The 22151-nt window shown below is 40.0% G+C and overlaps 2 protein-coding genes across 3 annotated transcripts in view; both read right to left on the reverse strand.

Moving 5' to 3' along the window:
* shtn1 (shootin 1) overlaps positions 1-15020 on the reverse strand; it is a gene marked incomplete at its 5' end in the record, with an annotated part of 38920 nt that extends 23900 nt beyond the window's left edge. For both annotated transcript variants that reach the window (XM_079169396.1, XM_079169395.1), the window contains 3 exons: positions 5639-5699; positions 8006-8058; positions 14966-15020. In XM_079169396.1, coding sequence (XP_079025522.1) covers positions 5639-5699; positions 8006-8058; positions 14966-15020 — 169 coding nt within the window. The remainder of the gene's footprint in view (positions 1-5638; positions 5700-8005; positions 8059-14965) is intronic.
* Positions 15021-16330: 1310 nt separating this feature from the next.
* The window catches only part of atp6v1ba (ATPase, H+ transporting, lysosomal, V1 subunit B, member a), a 43898-nt gene continuing 38077 nt past the window's right edge, over positions 16331-22151 (reverse strand). The window contains exons 12-14 of the mRNA XM_079168283.1: positions 20972-21076; positions 20641-20770; positions 16331-17538 (exon numbers count right to left, since the gene is read on the reverse strand). Coding sequence (XP_079024409.1) covers positions 17396-17538; positions 20641-20770; positions 20972-21076 — 378 coding nt within the window. The 3' untranslated portion in view covers positions 16331-17395. The remainder of the gene's footprint in view (positions 17539-20640; positions 20771-20971; positions 21077-22151) is intronic.

Raw genomic sequence — 22151 nt, forward strand, 5'->3', positions numbered from 1 at the left:
AAAGAACTTGATTACTGGATTTGTGTGGATATGAAACAATAAGTCATTGTACACAATGGCAACAACTCCGTAGTGATTGAGTCTGAATTGATTAACAACAAAGCTTTCCCTGTTATTTGCCAAAAATGTGTGCCGTTTCATGTAATGTTAGATTCTGTTACCTTACTGAAGGCTGAAGCTGAGCGTCATCACCTCACCCTTTCTATACTAATTCATGGGTTTATGATTAATAATTTAGTTATTAATATATTTTACATATAGATAAACATTTTTATTAAATCTGCAATAATGCTTAATCTTATATATGAACTCAGATGTTTTCACATTTTGTGATTTGGTAAACCTCAAGCTTTATGTATGAAGGCACATTTTAGTCAGTAACCTTAGATGAATTTTATATGACTGCCAAACAATGCAAACAAAACGTATTAACAGTTAAAGAAGTAAATTGTGAATGATTTCAAAGATCAATTATTTACACTGAGCTAGAATAAAAATATACATCCAAAATATAAGGATAACTGGGACATGGCATTAGTGTGCATTCAAATATCTCTTTAAGATCTCTGGGGACGTAGAAGATGCATATGTGAAAATAAGGATTTTGGCATGATTAATATAAAGTATTGGTTTTATTAGTCATTGAAGTCATATAAATTGAAATCGACCAAAATAGAAAAATAACTTAATCAGATGTGGATTATACCTCAAGAAATCAGTCTATTAGAGTCTAATAGAGTTCAATAGAAGGTCCAAAACCCACATATCAAAGGACTACATGTTATTTTGCATCAAAACCCAGTGTCCTTAAGTCTATTAATCACAATTGGATGTTTCTCTGTGTCTTATCTACTCCTCAGGAATGTAGATGCCCATAAAACAAGAAAGGTGGGATCATCAAACCTAGTAGGCTCAGCCTTATACTTCCTTAATAGTTTGAGTGTTCAGATTGAACCCCAGTTGTTGTGTGTCTTATCTGCTGTGAGTCTATCGAGGCACGTGGTACATTTTAAGGTTAAAGATTCTTTATCGTCATCGTTACTATCACATTTGAGTTTTCTTCATCAAGCTGCCCCTGATCTTGTGTTCTCTAGCAACACCTAGCATATATTGTACATGTTCATTTATAGATAAAATCAGATTAAATTCGCAATCATCTAAACTTTAGACAGTAGAAGAAAAATACTGTACAACTTTCATACCTCAAAAAAATGTTTGGGTGAAAATTTCTGCCAAGGAAAAATGATCTGCTCCTTTTTTCATAGGCAGATAATCCTACTGAGCATGTGCAGAGTCAATCTAGCTTTTAATATGTTACAATTTCCCCTTGTCTCCCTTATTGTGTACACCTATTCATGATCACATCTGATGTTAAATAACCAGAATTGTGTGCATTGCCGCTTTCCAACTCAATGTTCATTTTTGGAGAGTATCAGGGCGATAATAAGTTCGATATGAACTTCTTTTGGCTCTGTTTTGGTCTAAACCAAGTCCTGAGATAAATATCTGACTCTTTGGCTGCTAAATGTTCCACTATGTTTATCAGCTGATGACTTTGTCTGTCCGCCGTTTGGTGCTGGACTGGCAGCGTACAGTGGGTTTATCAGAGCTGTTAATCAGAGCTGCTGGAAACAAGGTTGAGGAGAGCAAGTTTCAAAGTAAAAAAAACAACACAACGAACCAAAAGAGAAAAACGCTTCATGGAGCCGGGACAGGCGGCAACCTACGGGTCTGATGAGGTAAGACGATGAGGAAGTGCCTTAGACTTGCATTCCTTCTAATAGCCATCAGGGGGCGACTCCTCTAACTCCTCGTCTGACTGTATAGAAGTCTATGGGAAAATGACTACTTCTCACTTGATTTGTTACCTAAGTAAACATTGTAAACATGAGTTTATGGTCTCAGTTTCAAGCAAGCGGCAACCTACAGTGCTGAAAAATGATGTCCAGATGTCCACTTGAGGCCGACTGAGGTCTCTATAGCTAATATCCCCAACTGTACGGGAGAAGAATTTTGATACCACTCACCAGTTTCAATTATATTAAGGTGTAAAGTTATGCATCGGTAAGGTGATTTTAGTGTAAGTTGGGTGTTGCATTAAGTCACTTAGCTGCTAGCTGGGAGTGAGGCTGTGTCGGCACTGCCAAGATGGCAACAGCTGCAGCCACCCTTTGTACTTCACAACGGCACGGTGTGTTTTTAGTTCATGAAATTGAATTATACCACTTTGGTTGCCTAAAAATATATATCTTATTCAGCGTTCGGTTGTACTTAGCTCCTCCATATTGTGTCACATCTGGTTGCAAAAAAACAAGATGGCAATGGCCAACATGCCAAACTCAATGCTTCAAAAGACATCATGGTGACTACGTCCACTTCTTATATACAGTGTATCAGCTGAGGTTGACTGCAGAGATAATTCTCTGTGCACTTATTGAGTGACAACTTTCACATTACAGCCATTCAGTCATTTGATGTATTGTCGATATGAAACATATTGATTAGTGCAGCTTAAACTAAACCTTGGTAGTTTAAGTAGAACAGTTGGTAGAAGAAAAAAATTAGGTAAAATTTTAAATCACAAACCGTATTGTTGTTTAAGCTGCAATCACACCTCAGTACAAAAAAAACGCCCCAGAAGAATGGCCTACCACTTAGCTAATCAAACATTGTGGTTGAGCGAGGAAGAAATTAAGCATTAGTGCCATTGTTGTGGGCAATTCCTCCCCCCAGTGACACCTAATTAAGAACTTGATGAACGGCGGCGCCGGACGATATCCACGCTCCAGCAGCGCCCTCCACATCAGTCATTCAATAGCACTTAGCTGCCAGTTTTCATCCTCGGCCTCGTCTCCGTTCCTCTCTGCCTGTCTCCATAATGCTGTGGCCACACTCAGCAACCTTACGAAAGGACGCCTTGAACTAAATGACATGTTAATTATAATTACTGGTAGCCATGGTAAATAAACAGTGGTGGAAGTGTTGAAAGTGTATGAGCACGAGTCAACGGGGGGGCTCTGACACGTCAGAATTGGCAGTCTTAATTGTAAGTTTCGGCCTCCCCATCATCATCACTCCATCTTTTTCTACCCTCTTTTTTGTGCCTGTCTTTTTTCATCCTCCTCTCAGGAAAGACAGTGATTACCCCTGTGCCGACGGGCTGCATAATGGTATCAGCGCCGCCAACGGAGCAGTGAATTAAATTGTATCTGCAGTTGCTGTGAAGCCTTGATGAGGGGGGCAGATGCCTTTGTGGTGTTATCATTATAACACAATGGTCATGTTGTCATCAACCTTGCCATCGGCAATTGAAAAGGCATGATTGTGTGTTGGGGGCTTTTTCTCCCATCCTCCCACTGCCCCCCCCCCCCCCAACCCTGCTGCCCCACCCCCAGCCGTTTCGTTGTGAATAGGAGCAATTTTCTAAGAGCTATGAAATCACGTAATAGGTCCTAATATGCAGCTGCTTGGCACAGTGAGGCAGCCTCTATTAATGCAGAAATCAAACACAATATGTGTTTTGGCTGGAGAATCGCTGAATACACAAGTTCGGGCCAGATTTATTCAGATGAAAATCCACACAACTCCACCTTTACAAAGACAAACTATTTGCTCTATCTTTTGACATGTGGAGCCGTATTTTAAATGTGGTCTTCACTAAAGTGGTCATAGCAAAGCATTCAACCTGTAAGGAAAATCATTTTGGAAAATTGAATGATGGGCCAAAACATTTAAAATTTGCAGTGTTTGGAAACAGGTTTGTGATGAAAGCGGAAGCAGTGACATTGCTATTCCAATGCCATTATCTGTGTCCTGGTTCACATATTTGTACAGCTGTGAAGGTTTATTGCCTGCAACTGCCCAAGGCGCCAACTGAAAGGACCCCAAACAGCTATAGATTTATAAAGATGTTAAGATATGAAAAATGTTGAATTATCTTCCTATTCTAACTCAGTGTACCCGAACTAACTTACAAAAGGCCCCCATAACACAAAAATGTATGCAACTAAACTGTATACTACTTCCTATGTGCTTCTACTTCGGAGGCAAAATATTGTAGTACTACATGTACCTGAGCTGTACCTGAGAAATGTTATATGTTGCAGATTCAGATTTGACTCAAAAGAATATATAACAATTAAAATATGATGTATTATTATATGTTAAACTTTTTAGCATCACATCAGATCCACGTTGAACAGACGTTAAATAAATTCAAGTATGTTGGGCTTAATTCACAAACTGCTTGACACAAATCTGTGCTTAAACCGATTTTTACCCACAAAATATTGTTTTTACCTGAATTTGTTCTTAGTCTGCATAAATATTTAGAATTGCCTGATAAAGGCCAGCCCAGCTGTCTTACTGTAGACAAGCACCTTTCTACTAAATATTCATTAAAAATGGCTTTAATTAAACAAAAATAAAACCGTTCATTTACAAATGCATTGGACGAATGTATTAAATGAGTATGATATTGTTGCTGTTGGATCACACAAGCTGAAAACAACGCAGCCACCACAGAAATCTGATTCTACAAATGAATTCTATAATATTAATGACATAAGTGAAGCCTCATTTTTATCTGCAACTGTGCAGAAATACTGAATGAACAGAGTGAATAGACAAAAAAAGGTGAGCAGCATTCAAATGTTGATTTACAATTGTAATGCCAAGGTTATGAAAGAAGCTTTAAACTAGTACAGCTGTAATACATTAATTTATGAATTACATAATTATGAAATAAGTTACATCAGGATGAAAGTCCTTGCTGGATGTCTTCACTTTCACCCTCATTTCTTGGACATATCCCACTTAATTGCAGCGAATGTCTCATCTCGGGCTGACAGATCAGATTGTTCGTGTCCTCCTCCACTTGTTTCCTTCTTTTTCTGCCTTCCACCTCAGACACTCTTGTCTCAATTTCTTCAGCAGTTGTTTAAAAAAAAAAAAAATGTATTTAGGGTCCATGCTTCACCCTTTTACAACATCACCGCTTTAACCATGATGAACCTCTCCTTATGCAGAGACATGGGGGCGTAGCAGGTAAATTAGAATGATTCTGATTCACTCACATACAAAGTAGAGCATGGATTTAATTAGCTGAGGTTTTTTGCCGTCTGTAACGTTTTTAGTGTTATATGTTAGTATCGAGATCAACAGTCTTACTCACAGGGGACACACACCCAAGTCGTGGCTTACTCATACCGGTGAAATACACTCTGGTTTGATTCCTTTCTAGCTGGCTATCTGCCCATGCCGACTCCAGGGCAGCGAAGAGGAGTTCAGTTGTAAAGTGAACTGCAGACTTGAGCAGACTTTTTCTGCCCACGTGGACGACATGCTGGACTCAGTCTGCAGAGCCCTGGAGCACTTTGGTTTATTCATATTGAGCAAATTAAGTGTCCAAATTACACCAATTTTGACAGAGCACTCCCTTCAGTCCCCAGCAATGGACCTGCCAAGTGTGGAGAAAATCTGATGCTCTCAAGATATTGATGGATTGATAGACAGACAGAAATTCCTTGCTCCATAGTTAGATACATCAGTGAGTTAGCGCTTGTTTATAGAATGAAACAAATTCTGCCTTAATCCCACTTTCTGAACACGTATTGACCTAAGAGAGAGAGAAACTCACCTTGCTGGAACTCATTGAGCTTCTTGATGGCCTCATCTCTCTCCTCCTCCAGCTTCTTGCACTTATGTAAAACAGACAGACAGAGAACAGTCAACGCAGGACCACTGCTGTTTTAATCAACCGTCAGCCATCTCAGTACAAATGAGTGAAAATCAAACCAGACATTTGATGCCAGTTTGAGTTTATAAAAAAGCAGATTAATTGAATATTTTTTTCAAACATAGTTTTCATATCATAGTGAGCAGATATAAAGCAGTAGTGTGTTCACGTGAACAGAGCAGGTTAAAAGCATTTAACTGTGAAAGTCATGGCGAGCGGAGGAGCTTCAGAATCCCCCAGCGTCATTTAAGTCGTAGGTTTGGGAGCATTTTGTCTTCCCTGTAACTTATGACGGGATGAGGGCGGTGGACAAAAGCGTTACGGTATGTAGGCGTTGTTTAAAGAGAGACATACGACAACGGCAACACATCGGGCATGTCAACACATATGAAGCTCCACCATCCCGTTCTGTCAGCGACGGGGGCCAGGCCACAACAACAAGGTATCATCGCGGCATTAAAGAAACTGTTTGTGGCAGAATCAGACCGGGCTAAAGCTTTACAACATCTATTGGGGTCTTTTTCGCTGTAGACACAAGGCCATACTCCGTTGTGGAAAACAAAGGATTTCAAAATCTGGTTAAAGTGCTTGGCTTTCTCTTTTTTTCACTTTTTTGATGCTGTGGACACTGGCTGTTTTTTTCTTTCAATATTGATCAAAGAAAGACGGCATCATCATACCTCATGTTGCACTTAAACTTAACAGAATTTAGTATTTTTTAATGTTTTATTTTTATTTGTTATTTATTTTATTTTGTTTCAAATTGGACGTCTTCAATATTTGTGTTTTTATGTAAGACTATAGCCCAAAGTTCTTTGCTTTAAGTGTTCTTTAATTAATAAATGGAAAGCAAAGTTATATTTGACTCCTCCCTCTTTCTTTGCTGATCCGAAAAATGATCCGAACCGTGACTCAAGAACCGTGATCCGAATGAACCGTGAGGTTTGTGATCCGTTGCACCCCTAGTTACCTAATATGGGTTTCTGAGGGCTGATACTAAATAGGGCTCATTTTTACTGAAAAACATTATGGTGTGATGTTTCGGGGATCTGTACAAATCCAATCCAAATGTATTTATAAAGAATTCAATAGTTAGCCAAAGTCCTGCACAATCAAACTATAGCAAAAACCATAAAAACAACACAGTTAGAACACAAAAGACATGTTTGAAAGACAATAATATAGAGCAGCATCTCTCTTAATTAGTTAAAAACCAGAGAATAAAAATGTGCTTTAAGAAGCGATTTAAAAAAAGACATAGGGCCGAACATTCAGAGACAAATCATTCTACAGTTTGGGGGCAACAACTGAAAAGGTCCGATCTCCCCTGTGCTTCAAACCTGATCTAGGGACAACAAGGAGCAAGTGGTCAGTTGACCTGAGGGACTTTGATGGGATATATGGTTGTAAAAGGTCAGAGAGATACCGAACAAAGATGTTTCCTTAAAGGCTTTTACCAGGGGGATAGACGAATACAAATCAAAAGAAATCAAAGAAATGCTAAATACTTGGCTGCCAATATTATATGTCTAGGGCTTCATTGTGAAAGGTAAGGAAGGAGGGAGTGGTCTGTGCTGCCTTTGTCAAGGTTGAAAGGAGAAATGAAGTTTGCCATCTCAGTTCGGATTCAGGCAGCAACCTCCAGGTCTGATAAGTGAAGCTGATGTGCAAGTGCCTTAAACTTGAGTAGTTGAGTTTAGTCTCTATAGCGCTAGGTTCAAGTCTTCATCAATACAGCATGATGCTCATTTAGTAAATGATGGTCCATTTAGAGTCAAACAGACCAAAGCATCTTGTAATTGACAGGTTGCTGCCAGAGCAGTATACGGCATCTCTACCACGGCTTCACTCCTTCTCAGTCCAAATATATGCAGCATATAACAGCAGACACTCATGTCAAAGTCATTATACTGAGCCATCAAACCCAACCTCCACGCTGCACTGTTGTAACAATGAGGCACTATTTCCACCTTTGTTGCTAGAGGTGCATGTCTGGGAGAGGTAAACATGGTTAAACAGGTTGTTTTTGAACAAACAATAAGTGCCGTCATTTTTCTTGTGGACGGTGTCTTTTATATAAGCCTCATATGTGCCAAAAAAGCTCCTACTACTGTCACACTATAAGTGCTTTCAGGTAATACATCTGCTACTACTGCTAGGCCAACTACTACTTGTACTGTAACTGTGTACTGATCCTATAGTACTGCTGCTTCTAACTCAACTATATGGATCAAGACTATATATTGTCTTTCTGATAATAACACTTACCTCCATGGCTGCTGTCTCATGCTTCCTCTGCAGGCCCTCATACTCCTGTAGGGCTGTGGGGGGTAAAGGATACCAGTAAGTCATATTCAGTAAATCACAATAAAGCAAATGTCAGTGAGGAACAGAGAACTCACTTCACCGTTTAATAATAACAAGTGGAAACTTCTCCAGCATGTGACACCTCCTCATTCAGTGACTGTGCTGCTTGTGTCCTGTGTCACCTGACCACTACAGTAGTAAAGGGAACTGCCTTCTATCATGAATGTGTATTAATAGATAATCTGGATGGTAGCTGCCAAGATTATTAAAGAAAACAGGGGTTTTATTTAAAACATGTACATGTGTTAAATACTTTATAAATGAGAACAAACAGGTGGAGTTAAAAGGCGCCTGATGCTTTCCTCTCATAAGTAAAACAAACAGACGGTACACTAAACTTTCATATTGGAGTCAATGTTATGAGATATACTTTCAAATGTAACGCAGACATAAAGGACAAAAATTGCAAAAAAATGATTTTAGCTAAATAAAATCTCCCGCAACCCACTTGTGGGTCACGACCCAGTCTTTGGGAGTGACTGAACCTTCCAACACAAACACACACTGAACCCATCACAAACAATGAATCCACTGTACAATGCAGTAACAACAGACGTATGTACAGAGGTATGTTATTTTTCAATCAGTAACCAAAATGTAGCTCCTCGAGACATTCAGGAATTTTAGAACAGGAAGCTGACTAAGGATGACATTTTCTTGCAGCGAGGTAAGCTCTGAATCGAGGGCTTTGTAAAAGAACAGTCGGACATTTTGCATTATACAGTATTGTGAGACAAAAAAGATTGTACAGTACATCCAATACAGGGTAGAAATAACTGAAGACTGAGTAACCGCTCTCTTTTTCTATTTTTTACCCCAATCAAGAAGTGTTTGGTGCTGGTGGCTTATGACAAACCTGCCACCCCACTACGAGGCAACACATTCAACACCACATCGTCACTAACCGGGCCATGACAAAAGAGTGAGATGCACACTACCAAGCAAGTTAACAAATTATTTATTAACTTAAAGGCAACACAAGAGGCAAGCTTAAACTAACAGTGGCGTGTGGAGTCAGTAAGTTCAGCAGTGTATGAGTGCATGAGTGGAAAGTGTGTATGCAATGTTTTATAGTGTAGAAACGTTTTATAGTGATGTCAACCAAAAACCAAATGGGTGTCTCAGGAAGGAGAGAGACCGACTGAGCTGAAAAGAGGGTTTTTAACAGAGTGCACTGGCACACAGGGCCCATGTGTTGCCAGTGTTGCTGATGAGCTCAGGTGTCTCCACTCTGCCACGCCCACCTCCAATACCTGCAGGGAAAGCAGCCACACAAACAGAGCAACAGGCAGACAGGCAGAGAGGGCCGTCACAACATGTAACAGGCATAATTTACCAAAAGGATGATGAACACTTTCTTTATCTAATGCTATATTGATCCAGGTGCAACATGGAACCCACACTACAGTATTTTGTAATGCCTCATTTCCACAGTGGAATTAAGTGTTGAACATTTTTTAATAAATTGTACAAAGAAAATACTTAGTACATTACTCAAATACTGAATTATACTTTAGTTCAGTATTTCATTTATGTTACTTTACCCTTCTACTCCAACTCCACTACATTTTAGAGGGAAATGTTGTACTTTTTATTCCAATTCTTTTATGTGACTGCTAGTTTGGAAGATATAACCAGCTATACCTTTAATATACGTGATTAATAATAATCCAAGAATATAGTAACAATCATCGTATATACTGTACTACTAATACTACAAATAATAATAACAATATTTTTTGCTGGTTTGTGACAGTGCTGGCTTTTGCTGGCTCCATTTATTTGAGTATTTTGGGGGTTTGGCATGCAACAGAAGTCAATAATAAGTTCCTGGGTTTTGCTCACCCAGTGACAGCTTGGGCCACCTCAGAGCGGTACCGGGTTTCATCGTTATTGGAGATGAGGCCCGAATGGTTGTGTCATCTGCATATTTAATTGTTTTCACAGAACTGTCGTTGGATTTAAAGCATATAAAAATAACAATAAGAATAAGCAGAGGGAGAGAGCCCAGCACTGAGGAGCTCCTGTGCTGAGGTTCGGTAATTAACCTTCACCCTCTGTGGTCTGATCCACAGGTTGCCACATGGCGGGGTCGATGTTCACATCCAAATATGTGGTAAAGAGTTTGACTAGGTTGATGGAATTAAAGGCAGAACTGAAGTCTATGAAAAGGATGTGTGTGTAGGTGTTTGGGGACTCCAGGTGTTTCAGGGCGGGTGGAGTGCTATTATTGACTGCATCCTTAGCAATCCACTAAGCTTGGTAGGCAAACTGATATGGGTCCATCAGTGGGGAGGGGCAGGATTCAGATATGATAGAATGATGCGATCAAATCCTTTCCTCGCCACATATGTTAATGTTAATTAAAACTCTTAATTTATCTGGGTGGTTAGGGTCATTATCTGGAAGGGAGCATATTTTTTGTAATCAGTCACGGCCTTAAGATTTTTCCATTTAACTGGTATTACTGGATACGACTTGTTGAATAGCTGGACTTAGCTTTTCTTATTGCAGAACACAATTTATATTTGGCTGCAATGTATTGATCCATGTCACCGCTTTGTACGCATAGTTCTCTTCTTAGCTAGGAGGTGTACATCTTTGGAGAACCAGGGTGTTTTGTTGCCACAAAATGTCACTGTTTTGGTTGAGATGCACATTTCTTCGCAGAACTTTGTGTATCTATGACGTCACTATGTCAGCCATTGTGGGTGTTGCCCGCTGCATTGAATACGTCCTCGGTCTGTGTTTGTTTTAATATTTTGCTTATTGGATTAAATCCAAAGTGGCAGAAACGTGACCATTACTCTTATTTTCGTTTCGTCCTCCAAGCCACAAGGAATAGAGGGAACAGCAGCTCCAGGAGACGGACCTGTGAGTGCAACTGTGGGTCAGTGTTAGATCAGGGTCGTCCCTCAATCAGAGGATAGTCCGCTAGTCCATGTCGATGTGTCCTTGGGCAAGACCCCAAACTGCTCCCACAGGCTGTTCCTGCAGTGTATGAATGGGTACGAATGATAAGACAGTCCTGATGAGCAGATGGCACCTTGCATGGTAGCCCTTGTCATCAGTGTATGAATGGGTGTGAATGGATGAATGATGGCGCTTTGAGTGGTCGGATGACTAGAAGATATACAAGTACCGTCTATTTACCTTCAGTTAGTGGCTGTGATGCAACAAGCATTCAGACAGGAAGCAAATCTCTGATTCTCTCCTGTGTAACGGCAGCAACAGAAAATGTGCTGATCGTGGAATCGGGCCAGTCCGTGATCACACCATCGGCGCATAGGCGTGCAGGCTGAATTTGAGTTGCTACAGCCGCTAACGAGTCGTTTTCTTGTTCACTTTTGGGATTTAATCCAACTAACAACTATCAAAACATAGGAAAGCACCCTGTACCTCCAATGTGGTTGAGCCCTCAGGGCAGCTCTACCTCTTCGCCCTCTCATGTTGGACTGAGGGCAAGCTGGACGCTATAGTAGCAATGTTTACACTCAATTGTCAAGCGAATTTTAAGCAAACTTTTTAAATGTCACATTAAAAAAGAAAGAATTCTGCGCATTTCCGTCAGCTGGTTTGGAGCAGGTAAACTATGCAGATCTCAGTTTTGTCAGAAGTGTGCGCTACAGGCTGGTATGTCTGTAATCCACACGGGAACACAGTAGAAGACGTAGAGGTAGAAAAATAGACAGATTTCTTCAGGAATTTGTTACAATTGGGCAAGTTTTAAAATTGTTTCTCATATCAGCTAATATTATCTATGTTTCATGCTGTCTGGAGACTAAGACAAGCATTTGTGTGTTATGGGAATATGAGTCATATGAGAACATCAGAACTTATTCAGCAAAGGTGTTTTCATATCCCATCAACACTTTTTCTACAAAGGCAAAAAAAACCCAGATCTTACACATTGCACTGTTCATCTTCTGCAAAGTACATCAAAAAAGAATGGCTAACAAAAGCAATAGTTATACATTTTTTCACAAGTTCTCCCATCACACGATCCATTGTTGTGTGGAACCAAGCTCTTGTTCATGCACTTTGTGTTGAGCATTTGTAATCTGTCTTAGTATACCTAGCATTTCATGAGAAATCAGAAATACTTGGAATGTTTACTGAAGTACATTTTTGCATCAGAATGTCAGATACACGTCAAATCAATCGGGTAACATTTCTGTATTCATGTCATTCTTTGACAAATATCTAAATAATAGGAATGGAAACATCATTACATATGCATTTTAATGCATAGATTTATATTGGCCATTAAAGGCTTTTAAGGCTATCCAGTGATATCTTAAAAGGCATGCTGGTTTCAAGTTGCTCTGCAGTCATAATACAGGTTATGGCCTGCCACTGTCATGGGTCACTGTCAAAGTCACTCTGTGATTTAAGCAAGGCTGGTTTCCAGCTGGGCATAAAATAGTAGTGTGCACTGCATGATATGTTAGGGGCCTTCAATTGGGTCCGACTGTTCCTGATCAGAGGCCCTGACTAGTCTAATTTAGTTCGGCGCTTACATGAAGCATGCTCTAAATTCAAGTCCATCCATCCTTTATCTGTATTCGCTTGTCCTTCACCTTGTCAGCCCCAGCTGACAGTGGGCGAGATTACACCATGGACAGGTCACCAGGTCATCACAGGGCAGACACATAGAGACAGACAAGCATCCACGCTCACAGTCACACCTACAGGCTATTTAGAGACAACAATTACCCCCAATTAACCTAACCTGCATGTTTCTGGGCCGTGGAAGGAAACTCCACACAGAAGGGCCCAAGCGGACTGGCGGGTTCTAACCCCTACACCACCTCACACACAAATCAATAAAATGACCACACAGCACACCATTAAGGCCATGTAATATTCCAGCACAGGAACACTGTTCACACAGCATGGGAAAAGAGAGTGTGGGGGGGGGGGGGTAGGGGGACCAGCAGCTCCCTTTTGTCCAAGGACGTAGACTGCGTTTGCATATGGACTATAGGGACATGTATCACAGCACTTTACTTGCAACGATGCTTTTCTGCTCGCTCTGTGTGCTAGTGTCACATGCATGCGCCTGGTTTCAATGTACGCAGGTTGAGACTAATTAAATGCTACGCTAGTGCTGGGCGGTATACCGGTTGTAATTTCGTGTATGATATGGGACCCCTAGCCATGGTTATAACTTTATAACAACAATTAAAAACCCACAACTAACGCTCTTTAACAGGACAAAACACCACAGCACACAACAGTTTGTGACACATAAACAATTTGTAACACTAATAATTGTACATTTATAAAATTTCACTGCCGAACGGCATGCTGGGTACAGCTCGCTAGCTAGCTAGCCCGCTAGCACAACAGTTTGTTAACAGCTGGGAGAGCCTCCGTCGCTACAGTAACGCTACATTAACGAACAGAAAAGAGCGATGCAGGATGAACAACGACAGACCGGAGATGCACCGATAGAGTCTGTGCCCAAGAGAGGAGCTGGGTCTGCTGTTTAGAAGTGTTTTAGTTTTAAAAATCCGAAGTCCAAAAGACTATATATTGCAAAGTTTATCGAGCCGCTGTTGTTGCCGCTGGTGGTAACACGAGCAACTTTCTCCATCACCTCAGCAGAAAACATGTGTTGGAATACCAAGAGTGTGATGACGGCCGTCGGATTCGAGGCCGTCAACCGGTAACATTGGCGCGAGTGAAACATATTGAAGCCAAAGGGTCACACATCGCTTGAAGAGGCATTTGCTCGAAGCAGCATATGACAAGAAAAGCAAGCGGTGGAGCGACATTACAAACGCAATAACCAGCTATGCAAGGACATGGTCCCGCTACAGTCGAGAAAGACGGGCTCAGAGCAATGATTAAAACACTGGATTCAAGGTATGTCTTACTTTATATTAGATTATAAGTTGTATCATTGATGTAGTAACATGTATGTAATAGAGCAAAATTTCATATTTTAGGATGCATTCAATTTATTAAATACAATGCATTGTTATACAGAACAATGCATTGTATTTCATATACTCATAAATAAATCTAGTGAAGTAAAAAGTGAAGTAGTTGTAGTTGTGTAGGGTTGGTAGAATTGTTCTGCCATTATCATAACTGTATTTACATAAAATCCACATTTAGTGTCGACTTCTCAGAAAACAATGTGCAGAAAGTTTTTAACATAAGAAGAAATCTTTCTGAAACACATTCGCTATTAAAGTCCAGGTGTTCATAAATGAATTAAAGGAATGTTGCCGTCATAGAGGCGAACAGGTGCACAGTTGCAGAGGTTGAAGACACAAAAGAGGGGAGAAGAGTAAATCACAGTAAAATGACGTGTGTCGACTCAGCAGAGACACAACATGAAAGGAAAATAGTTGATTTATAGGAGAATAAATATTTGAAAACAATACAGAATATCTAGTTGGGCCCACTAGCTGTTAAACCCAGTCCTGGTTATAAAGTCAGTAATAGCCAAGTTCCTCTGCTCTACATGGACTTTGACCATGAAAACAAACATCCTTAAAGTTCAGAACAAATTCAGTTTAAAGCAGAACATCAACCACGAGATAAGTCCGGTAGAGCAGTGTGAGTCTCCCTCAGAGTGGACTACGGTCTCCCCAGCATAGAACGATGACTCAGCATTATACACAAGCACAGCGTGTTTAATCCATACACACCTGACCCCAACCACAGGTTTATCATTTACATAAAACCGCGTCATCTATTTATCACATACTAGCATTTAAACACATATTAAAGCCAGTGCTGCACGAGCAATAACGAGCACAACTCAATATGTATCCTTTGTATTTGTCGTCTCTCTCAGTCTGAGCGAGTGACGTCGGTGCGGGACCACGTATTAACCAAACTTACCTTGGTTCGACAACTTTGTGATCAATTTGATTTTATTCAGCTCCTCAGCAGCCATAGCGAGAAAAGCTTTATCCAAAGTTCAACAGGAAGTGCTCCCACGCGACACACCTGAAAGGTAAATCTAAGTCCCTCGCGGCAGCTACAAGCGTACAGTACATAGACTGTACTGTATATAAGGGTACACTAGCCTACAAATGAAATGCATACAGACGTATTCACTCTCACATTTCAGCCCTGCGCATTCTCTAACATGCTTCCATTAAAGTACTTTGGCATGTCACTGAAAACCACTCGCGAGGATCTAATGAGTTTTCAAAATAAAATAGGATCATAACATACCATGTACAAGGGGCATACATGATAGGCTATTAAGCATGATCTGTTGTGTGTATGTTTTAAAAAAGCAATGTGCCACATGTTTTGTTCCCATTGATATGCCGCAACATACTGTACATTTTAGAAAAAATAAGCAATACATGCTCCTAATGTAAAACGCTCACACCAGGAAACAAATGAGGATTAAATCAAAGAATGAGATATGTTGTAATTGTAAATAATCAATCATCTCAATGTGTACAATCCCATACATAACTCCTTCATTGGAGAAACCACTATCATTTCGTGACTATTTTGAAAGCTTTCATCACTCGTCATTAATATGTCTCAGTCTGAGTGATTTTACAACAGATTCACAGGAAGGTTAAGCTGGCCTTGCTAAACATGCAGATCCCTGGAGAGTGCAGCCTACGTTGACACTACATTTAGGCTGTTGTCTTTTTCTTGTGTTTCTGGGAGAGAAAGGTTGACTTTTATTTTGGAGGAAATATATAAGGAACACAAAACTAAGATGAAGCTTCAAGAGAAAAGTGTGTTTGTAGAAATCTCAGCTCAAAGGTCTGTTTACGTGCTTTGAAGCAACACTGAATGAAGATTGTGATTAAAAGCTCTAAAAAGCTGGTAAGGACATTTGAGCTTACATTTTTCTGTTAAATATAAACAGATATCTGCAGTAAAGTAGGTTTCTGTAGTCAATCCTCCTATTTTTAGAGGTTAGATCATGTTGTTCCAAAAACTGATGTGTTAATGTTACTCTTGCCAAACTGTAAGAACGTAAAGATTTTTATTAAAGATAGCAGCCCTTGAAGAATTTTTTGTTCGTTTTAAAAACGACATTTTAACATTCCACTTACTTTGAATAGAGAATACATTATTCCTATATAATACTAATAAAATAATTGTAATGTGAAATAAATATAGATTTTCTGAGCTGCTAAAGCTGTGACCTGAACTAACTAGTATCCCCTCATCGCTGATGTTTATGTAGGTGATGAACGACCGGTGGATAGAGATGAGGCAGCATACTCATAATTTAATTTATTCATGGACACATTACCTCACAAAAACATTATTGTTGCACAACAAAGAATTAGTTTCTGCAGACAGATGGGAATGTTTAATAATATCTTATAGACTCATCTTTTTGCAACACAAATCAAAACACAGAAATAATGTAAACATCCTCACTATTTTTTCCAGAGTAGATAAAGGAAGCAAGAGGGAAGAAAGAGTCAAAGTACTGCAGACAACATCGAGCAAACATCTGATCCCAGCTGTGTCTGTTCACCAAAGATGCTTTCTCAGCATATTGAGAACGGAGAAGTGAGAAAATCAGAGTAATAGCCAACATGAAGCCACTGACATGAAAAAAATACAGCAGCTGCTTATTATTAAACAATACGAAGGGGGCGGAGAAAATAAGAGAAGTACTAGACTATAAAATCACCCTCAGGTTAATACCAATAAGGTGATGCTTTTGTGGTTGAGTTTGTGAAGCTGTAAACTTGTGTTGTTCAGCATTTGTTCATTTTCAAAAGCTTTTAGTTTAGAAAATGACGAGTTGAATCAGCATCTCTGACAGTCTGAATAAACTTCATGAGCTTCACCTGACTGACCCTAACAGCAGGAGTACTGTGCGTGACCCTCTTATATACACACACACACACACATCTTTCTTCAGTTGGAAACCTCTTGTTTTTAGTGGGAGATGAGGGGGATCAAGCAGTAACACCCCCAATAAATAAGGACTCATTTATCATTTGTAGGATATGTTCACTTTTTTTTTGCAATCAAGGGGTAGACATTACAACCACAGACACTTGTCATACACTTCTGAACACATATACACTACAGTACATCTACAGCAGGGGGAGATTATTAGCCTGTTCTCATTCAGGGAAGGAAGTGAGGTAATAAGAACAGTGGAGAAGAAGGGAGGGGAGGTTTGGGATGGGTGAAGGCTCGACAACTTCTCATCTGAGCCCCTGGAGCTGCAGGGCTGTTGGGTGAGATGAAAGAAAGGAATAAGGGGAGAAGAGGATGGTGGGTAAAAAGGGTGAATGGGACGAGAATCAGGGCATCCCTCTGTGGGCCTCAGTGACGGGCGGCAGACTCCCTGGGGTAAAATTCAGCCAGGGTGCTCTGAGGAATCCTCTTGAGCATCTCCTTGGGGAAGATTCGCAGCAGCTGCCATCCGATGTCCAGGGTTTCATACACCGTCCTGTTGTCGTACGGGCCTGGGGGAGACGAGAGGCACAACGGTGCTGGTTAGAATCCAAACAGATGAGGGAGTCTGACGCACACACAGTCTCTACTCTACATCACAGAAAGTAAACAATGGTCTTAAAAATGGACCATGAGGAAAGAGATACAGAGAAACTTATTGTTGAAGCTGCAGTAATTGAATTTTGTATTAATTGTTGTGTTCACAGTGTCGAAATAATTTATAACAGAATAGTTATGATAAATGTGTTACTCTGTTCTTATTTACACAAGCGGCACACTTGAAACTTGACCTTAAAAAAAAAAAAAATGTTTAAATGAAGTGAGCATCTCAGGGTTAGAGAGGGTAGAGGGATGGGTTAGTACAGTAGATTATAAACTGTCAGAGACCCAGTGCAATTATACAATACACTTGTACTCTAACTGTTAATGAAGAATAGGCTACTTTATTATTGCATGCTTACCCTGTGGTTCTTTACTGTAGCTTTATGTTAATGTGGTACGGTTAATATACACGTATTCACTTTAAAGAACAGCTTTCATTATGTGTTTTTTGCAATAATCTGTTTAAATGCTGATAAAGGAGTCTTTCTTTGAATCCCTTAGAGAAAGCTATGCTGTGCTCTAAGCAGACCAACGGCATGCAGCAGATGATACAAGCTCATTACAACCAGAAGAGACTGGAGACTTGTGAGTATCTCTGGGAGCAGACGCATTATCATCCAATCAGAGTCATTTCTGCGTCCACCTGATGAATTGAAGTCCAACATTCACTCTACTTGTAGCTCTGGTTTGGTCCCCACCAACTCCTGGGAAAAGCCTCTGGCTTTGTAGCTGCTAAATGCTCCACGCTGTTCATCAGATAACTGTTTCTCTGCCGTTTGGTGCTGAGCAGGTAGTGTACAGTGGCTTTATTCAAGCATTCATCCTCACTAAAAACAGCTGGCTGCTGGGAGTGAGGTAAATGAGAACAGAGTTCGTGGGCTGTAAAACCAAAACAAGGAGCTAAAATAGGCTACAAAGTTCCTTAAAGTGAAGGGGAAGTGGAGATTGGTGACAATTCTCTGTGGGTTCTAAACAAGAGACCACTTTAACATTACTCATAGCACTTTTAAGCTTTGTTCATCAAAACTTATCAGTGCCTCTTTTAACACCTGATCCGTCATCCTCAACCACCTGAGAAGAGGTACAAGTGGTTCGAGTACTGTCTGATAAGAGGCTACCGTGTGTTTTTTCTTTTCTGCGGAAGTTTGGCGAATCCTTCAAAAATAGAAGCATGTGATGTACAAGTCATCATACTGCAGTTGTGCTGCCATCTGTCAAATACTAAGAAATCACAAGACATACTGTACAATCAATTCTGTTAGCATTTCAAGGGCAACATAGCAAGAGATTTTATTATGACAATGGCAATCTCTTGAATTGTTTGTGACATCAACAATTCCTGATCAAGGACACATTGAGATTTGAAGATTTCCCTTTCTTTTCTCTTGTCATGTTACTATCTGGTGAGCAAGAACTCCTCTATGATTGTCAACTTCAGGTGGAAGGCACCGTTCTGAATTGAATGCTCAGTATAATAGTGCTGGGAATCTGCATCATGATTCATCCAAATATCAATGGCTCAGTTACACAAAAGAGACATTAAAAAGTTACATTTCTCTCAGAGAAGGCAACAATAAAGCAGTGTTAGCTTGTCTTAATCACCTGATTTGAGTGCAGCCTCAGTTGCACTTTGTGTTTAGGTGAATTATCTAAAGTTAGCATGCTAATTCACTAAACTATTTCTTTATGCTAAGCCATGCAAATGTCACCCTAAGTTTTCCCCGTTTCCAGTTATTATGCTAAGTTAGGCTAATCACACCCTAACTCAAACTACTTAACACACATTTGGCAGCAGTTCATTCAAAGCAACTCCGCTACAGCTGCTGGACTCAATCAAATCTTCAGTGTTAGTAGATACACCTTTACATATTAGAAAATGTGACGCGAAACAATGACGCCCAGATAGGAAGTTGCAGTAGTCTTAGAAGAAATGCCTCAGTGGCTTGTATTAAACTAGATCAAAACAAACATTTTGTTATAGCCCGTGGCCTCTGTTGTGATAGATTCCCAAGATAATAAATTAATTAATCACTGACCTGAGGTTGAGTTTGTCTCTAATCTGGACCCAGTTTTGTTTCTAATAGAGGTTGTAGTACTGAGACTGTTTAGTCTTTTTCGCTCCAACTCACAACAATAATATATAAAAAGACGTCCTTCTCCCTCTCCCATCTTTCCTTGTTGTGATGTCTATTCTCCTATGGAATCCATTAGTGTTCTAAAGGAGAAATACTACCAAGACCATTGCAACAGTGAGCTTTGTTCCGTCAACTTAAAGAAAAGAGACAGAACAAAATACTCAGGTATGCTTCAGCAACAAAGGAACCCACACAGACCAATATTTTCCAAGGACACACGTAAACATGGAATATAATGTGGATGCCACTTCTACCACCATTTAGCAATAGATGAGCAATAACCTTAAGGACTGTTCCTACACCACCACTCTACATTCGTATTTCTTTGAGATAAATAAAAATGTAAAAGCCTCTGTGGCTTTACTTTAAACTAACAACGACAGCATGTTGCACTATACAGACTGTGGCATCTGTAATCAAAGTCAATTACCATGGATGTTAAAGGTTACTAAATTGTGACAGACACATTTTCAGTAAAGGTTGTCTAGACTATGCATGAAAACTGAATCACACGAACACATGACTTCAAAGTCCCTGAGTGTCCCTGTGACACCGTGACTGACACACACTCTCTCTCCCCCATCCCCAATTAATTTGCTTACTAAACTTTACATCCTCCAGGGAATTAAATTACATTTTACTTAAAATCACAAGAACCCTATGAATCTATCAAATGAGTCAAACGCCCGTCCTACGTTCACGGAGCAGGGTTATGTCTCCTTTCAAATGGAGTGCCTTGTCTGACCAACAAATAATTGATGAATGCCTTAATAATTGCCTTTTCAATTATAAAAATGGTTGGTAATTAATGTTCTGTCGATCAGCTAACATACAGGTTGCCAGCTAAACCGTGTGTGAATGGTTGCATCTTCTTACCCTGAGCAATGAAGTTCTTCTCAAACTTCTGGAGGAACTCAAGGTAGAGCAGATCGTCAGAGGTGAGGGCCTCTTCTCCCACCACAGCCTTCATAGCCTGGACGTCCTTGCCGATGGCATAGCAGGCATACTGGAGACAGATTCAGAATGAACAGTTCATGAGTTGTTCAAAGACAATTGTAATCAAGCGTCTTTACGTTGTCCTTTTCCACTTCATGTATTATCATTGTCAGTGCTTTTGGTTATTCATCCAAATTCTATTCCTATTCAGAGGGTAACATTCTGTCCAGGTTACAGGACGCATTCTTTAGGTACAGGTGAGACTTTTTACCAGCTGGTTTGAAACGTCAGCATGGTCCTTCCTGGTCATCCCCTCACCGATGGCTGACTTCATCAGACGGGACAGTGAGGGCAACACATTGATAGGTGGGTAGATCTGAAAGACAATCATGAGATTACATGTATTGTTAATACAAAATGTGTAACTATTTTACTTTAACTATGAAGCATACTAAAAATCTCAGTCGAAATCTTAGTGGAGAGGTCTATTTAGGGACATTTTGACTTTGTCATGAATATGTGGACGGGTGAGAGAAGCCCAGAGTATTGCATTCCACTTCCTTTCATTCTTCGTTGATATTTTCAATGAGGAACAACATTGGAACATTTTGACAAAGTCCTTCTCTTATCACTCATTATCACATGGATCGTGTTGGCTAACGTTAAATTGTGCACAAGTCATAAAACCTGTGCCTTATGCAAAGTATTACTTCTTTACATTCTGCTCATTCAGCACTGTACTGATTAGATTAAGACATTCATTCAACCCAGATTGGTTTATTTTCTCTCTCTAATTATCCAAGGGTGACAGACCTTTCCACTGCACTGGCACAGTGCACAATGTAGTGTGGAGACAAGTCTCGCATAAGATAAGATAATCCTTTATTAGGCCCGCAGTGGGGAAATTTACATGGAAGGTCAAATCCACGACTGAAGGTACGTCAGTGGACCTTCCTCTTAAAACTGGCTTGTATAAAAAGGGATTCTCAATGTGTATTCCGTTTAGTAATTTGGATTAGTTATAAGGTGTAGTATAATTAGTCACTTACTATAAATATTAGGGGTAGGAATTAATTATATTGACTTTTAAACATATTTGACGCCATAAAAAGTGAGAGGGGATTGTGATATTCCGGCTACTTCTTCTCTGAATCATACCTCAATCAAATCTGAACACACATTTTTAGATTCTGTTGACTTACACTTCCTGAGGATATCATGTTATTTCTGATGTCCATCGCTAAAAATCCACTGAGAAATCATAGAAAAGACACTCCTGAGAATGATCAAGGGTCTTCTTCAATAATCCAGTGATGGGTGTCAATACATCCATGGGTACATTGCAAACAGGAGCTCTACATACTGATGAACTCCATGGCAACATTATTCTTCCTCTTTGCCCCAAGTTGGATGAATGTTTTATTAAGAAATGGCTTTCAAAGGCGATGAAG

Source organism: Pholis gunnellus (genome assembly GCF_910591455.1).
Source record: "Pholis gunnellus genome assembly, chromosome: 11".
Taxonomy (NCBI): Eukaryota; Metazoa; Chordata; class Actinopteri; order Perciformes; family Pholidae; genus Pholis; species Pholis gunnellus.